This window comes from Chroicocephalus ridibundus, chromosome 1, assembly GCF_963924245.1.
Source record: "Chroicocephalus ridibundus chromosome 1, bChrRid1.1, whole genome shotgun sequence".
Lineage (NCBI taxonomy): Eukaryota > Metazoa > Chordata > Aves > Charadriiformes > Laridae > Chroicocephalus > Chroicocephalus ridibundus.
Genome location: NC_086284.1, coordinates 219,700,029 through 219,703,532, shown reverse-complemented (window position 1 = coordinate 219,703,532; position 3,504 = coordinate 219,700,029). Strand labels below are relative to the sequence as shown.

Below are 3,504 nucleotides of genomic sequence, written 5' to 3'. Positions count from 1 at the left end.
CTCTTGGGGGTCGTGCTGGGTGGGGGTCCCACCTCCCTGCCCTCCATGGGGTGGGGGGGGTCCCACCTCCCTGTCTTCCATGGGGGGTAGTCCCACCTCCCGGTCCTCCATGGGGGGGTCCTACTTCCCTGCCCTCCATGTTGGGGGGGGGAGTGTCCCACCTCCCTACCCTCCGTGGGTGGGGGTCCCACCTCTCTGCCCTCCATGGGGGGGGTCCTACTTCCCTGCCCTCCATGGTGGGGGGAATCCCACCTCTCTGCCCTCCATGGCGACCCCCCCCGCCTCCATCTCCCTAAGGTGCAGGTCGGGGTGCCACAGTGGGGTGTCCCCCCGGCCCTGGCAGACGCTGCTGGGGGTCCCTGGGGGTTCCCGGCCCCCCCCACACACCCCCCCCAACCCCTGGGGAGGGGGCGCGGGTTGACCCCGTCCTCTGTCCCCGCAGATCACCGAGTACCTGAACGCGCAGGAGACGGCCAAGAGCGCCCGGGTGAGTGCCGGGGGGGGTGGGAGATACGGGGCGGGGGGGGGGCGGCAAGCACGACCCCTCCCTTGTCTCAGGGGGGGTGCTGGATGTGGTACCCCCCCCCATTTGCAGGGGAGGTGCTGGATGCAGCACACACCACACACCCCCCCATCTCCAGAATGACGCTGGATACGACCCCTGGTCTCTGGGGAGATGCTGGATGTGCCCCCCCCATCTCTGGGGTGCTGTTGGGTGCAGCCCCCCCCATCTGTGGGGAGATGTGGGATGTGGACACCCCCCCACACATGCACATCTCCAGAACGATGCTGGCTGCCCCCCCTCCAGTCTCTGGGGAGGTGCAGGACGTGGTACCCCCATCTCTGAGGTGATGCTGGATGTGGTACCCCCGTATCCCTGGGGTGATGCTGGATGTGGGCCCCCCCCCCCCCCACCCCCAGCTCTGGGGAGATGCTGGATGTGGCCCCCCCCTCATCTCCAGGGAGATGCAGGATGTGGCCCCCCCCCCAATCTCCAGGGTGATGCTGGATGTGGCACCCCATTATCCCTGGGGTGATGGTTGATGTGGGCCCCCCCCATCTCTGGGGAGATGTGGGATGTGGTACCCCGTTATCCCTGGGGTGATGCTGGATGTGTCGTGTCCCCCCCCCCACCCCCATCTCTAGGGAGGTGCAGGACGTGGTACCCCCATCTCTGAGGTGGTGCTGGATGTGGTACCCCCGTATCCCTGGGGTGACGGTTGATGTGGGTCCCCCCCCATCTCTGGGGTGATGCTAGATGTGTGTGTGTGTGTGTGTCCCCATCACCGGGGAGATGCTGGATGTGGCCCCCCCCCCCCCCCCGCCATCTCCGGGGCGCTGCTGGCCGCGGCCCCATCCCGTGCGCTCTCTCGCAGCTGAACCTCTGGCGCTACGGCGATTTCCGCGCCGACGACGCGGACGAGTTCGGCTACAGCCGCTAAGGGATGACCGTGATGATGACGATGAAGATGATGATGATGATGATGATGCTTCGGGGGGCCCCTGCGCCTCCACCGCCGCCACCACACCGACCTCTTGCCCTCTTCCCCCCCCCCCCCCCCCCCCCGCCTCATCCCATCCCGTCCCCCCGGGGCAGCCGAGGAAGGGGGGGGGGCCCGCAGCTCCGTGCCCCGGGGATGCCGGGGTTGGGGGGCGACTCCGGTGTCCCCCCCCCCCCCGGCCTTGGTCCGACCGACAGCTGAATTTGCCCCCCTCGATCCTGTCCGCAGCCAGCGCCGTCCTCCCCCCCGCGCCCCGGCCTGTATTTAAAGCTTCGGAGGCCCAATAAAAGTAGTCAAGCGTCGCGCCGCGGCCTTTCCCTGCCCGGGGGGGGGTCCCCACCATGCTGGTGTCACCCCCCCCCCACCCCCGCCAAGGTTCACCTCATCCCCAAGGACCAAAACTGCACCCCAAGGCTGGGACAGGGCTGGGAAAGGAGGGGGTCCTCCATGGGGGGGCTGGAGCCCCGACCCCATCCCGGGATTTGGGCGGGGGGGGGGGGGGGGGGGGGGGGGCTTGTCCTGCCCCAGGGAGCCCTGAGCGCCGGCCAGGGGGTGGAGGAGGTGCCTGGAGGGAGGGTGGGTGAGGGGAGATGGGGCCCCAGGTCCCAAACTGGGACCCCCAACCCCGGATCCCACCCATGGACCTCAACCCTGGGACCCAAACCTGGACCCCAGTCCTGGATCCCAATGGTGGGCCTCCACCCTGGGTCCCAACGTGGTCGTTAACCCTGGACCCCAACCTTGGCTCCCAACCGTGGACCTCCAACCCCAGGTCCCAAACCTGGACCTCTACCCTGTGTCCCAATGGTGGGCCTCCACCCTGGGTCCCAAACGTGGTCATTAACCCTGGACCCCAACCTTGGCTCCCAACCATGGAACCCCAACCCCAGGTCCCAAATCTGGACCTCAACAGTGGGCACCAAACATGGCCCCTAGACCTGGGCCTCAACCCCAGGTCCCAACCATGGACCCCAACAGCACGTCCCAAACCTGACCCTCAACCCTGAGCCCCAAACCTGGACCCCAATCCTGGGTCCCAGTGGTGGACCTCCGCCCTATGTCCCAAAAGTGGTCATTAACCCTGGACCCCAACCTCAAGCCCCAACCATGAACCTCCAATCCCAAGTCCCAATCATGGACCTCAACCTCAGGTCCTAAATGTGTCCCCTGGCCCCAGTTGCCAACCATGGACCTCAACCCCAGGTCCCAGATGTGTCCCCTGGCCCCAAGTCCCAACCACGGACCTCAACCCCAGGTCCCAAATGTGTCCCCTGGCCCCAGCTGCCAACCATGGACCTCAACCCCAGGTCCCGGACGTGTCCCCTGGCCCCAAGTCCCAACCGTGGACACCCCAGGTCCCAGACATGTCCCCTGGCCCCAAGTCCCAACCACGGACCTCAACCCCAGGTCCCAGACGTGTCCCCTGGCCCCAAGTCCCAACCATGGACCTCAACCCCAGGTCCCAAATGTGTCCCCTGGCCCCAAGTCCCAACCGTGGACCTCAACCCCAGGTCCCAGACGTGTCCCTTTGCCCCAAGTCCCAACCACGGACCTCAACCCCAGGTCCCAGATGTGTCCCCTGACCCCAAGCCCCAACCCTGGACCCCAACCCTGAACCTCAACCCCTGGCACCAATCCTGGGCCCCAACCTCAACCCTCACCCCACCCCAACCCTGCACCCCAACCCCACCCCCCCCAACCTGAGGGGTGGGGGGTGACAGCACCCCAGAAGAGTCCCAAGGGCCTCCCGTGTGGTGAGGTCCCATGGCGGGGCTGCACCCCTGCCCTCCCCACCCTACTCCCATGGACATCCCGAGCCCACGGTGACACCAAGCTTGTCCCTTCGCCACCACACGTCCACAGGGACACCGGTGATGCCACCCACGAGCGTCTGCCTGGTGGTGCCCCTGTCCTCGGCGTCCCTGGCGCTGTTGGTCGATGACTGTGATGGGGGGGCGGGGGGGGTCGGTGTCGGTGAGCACCCCCCTCCCCTTCCCCACCC

General features: G+C 67.4%; 1 protein-coding gene across 1 annotated transcript in view; it reads left to right on the top strand.

The window, feature by feature from the left end:
* SND1 (staphylococcal nuclease and tudor domain containing 1) overlaps positions 1–1,798 on the top strand; it is a 146,706-nt gene extending 144,908 nt beyond the window's left edge. The window contains exons 23-24 of the mRNA XM_063323779.1: positions 443–487; positions 1,377–1,798. Of these exons, the coding sequence (XP_063179849.1) occupies positions 443–487; positions 1,377–1,442 (111 nt within the window). The 3' untranslated portion in view covers positions 1,443–1,798. The remainder of the gene's footprint in view (positions 1–442; positions 488–1,376) is intronic.
* Positions 1,799–3,504: the final 1,706 nt, after the last annotated feature.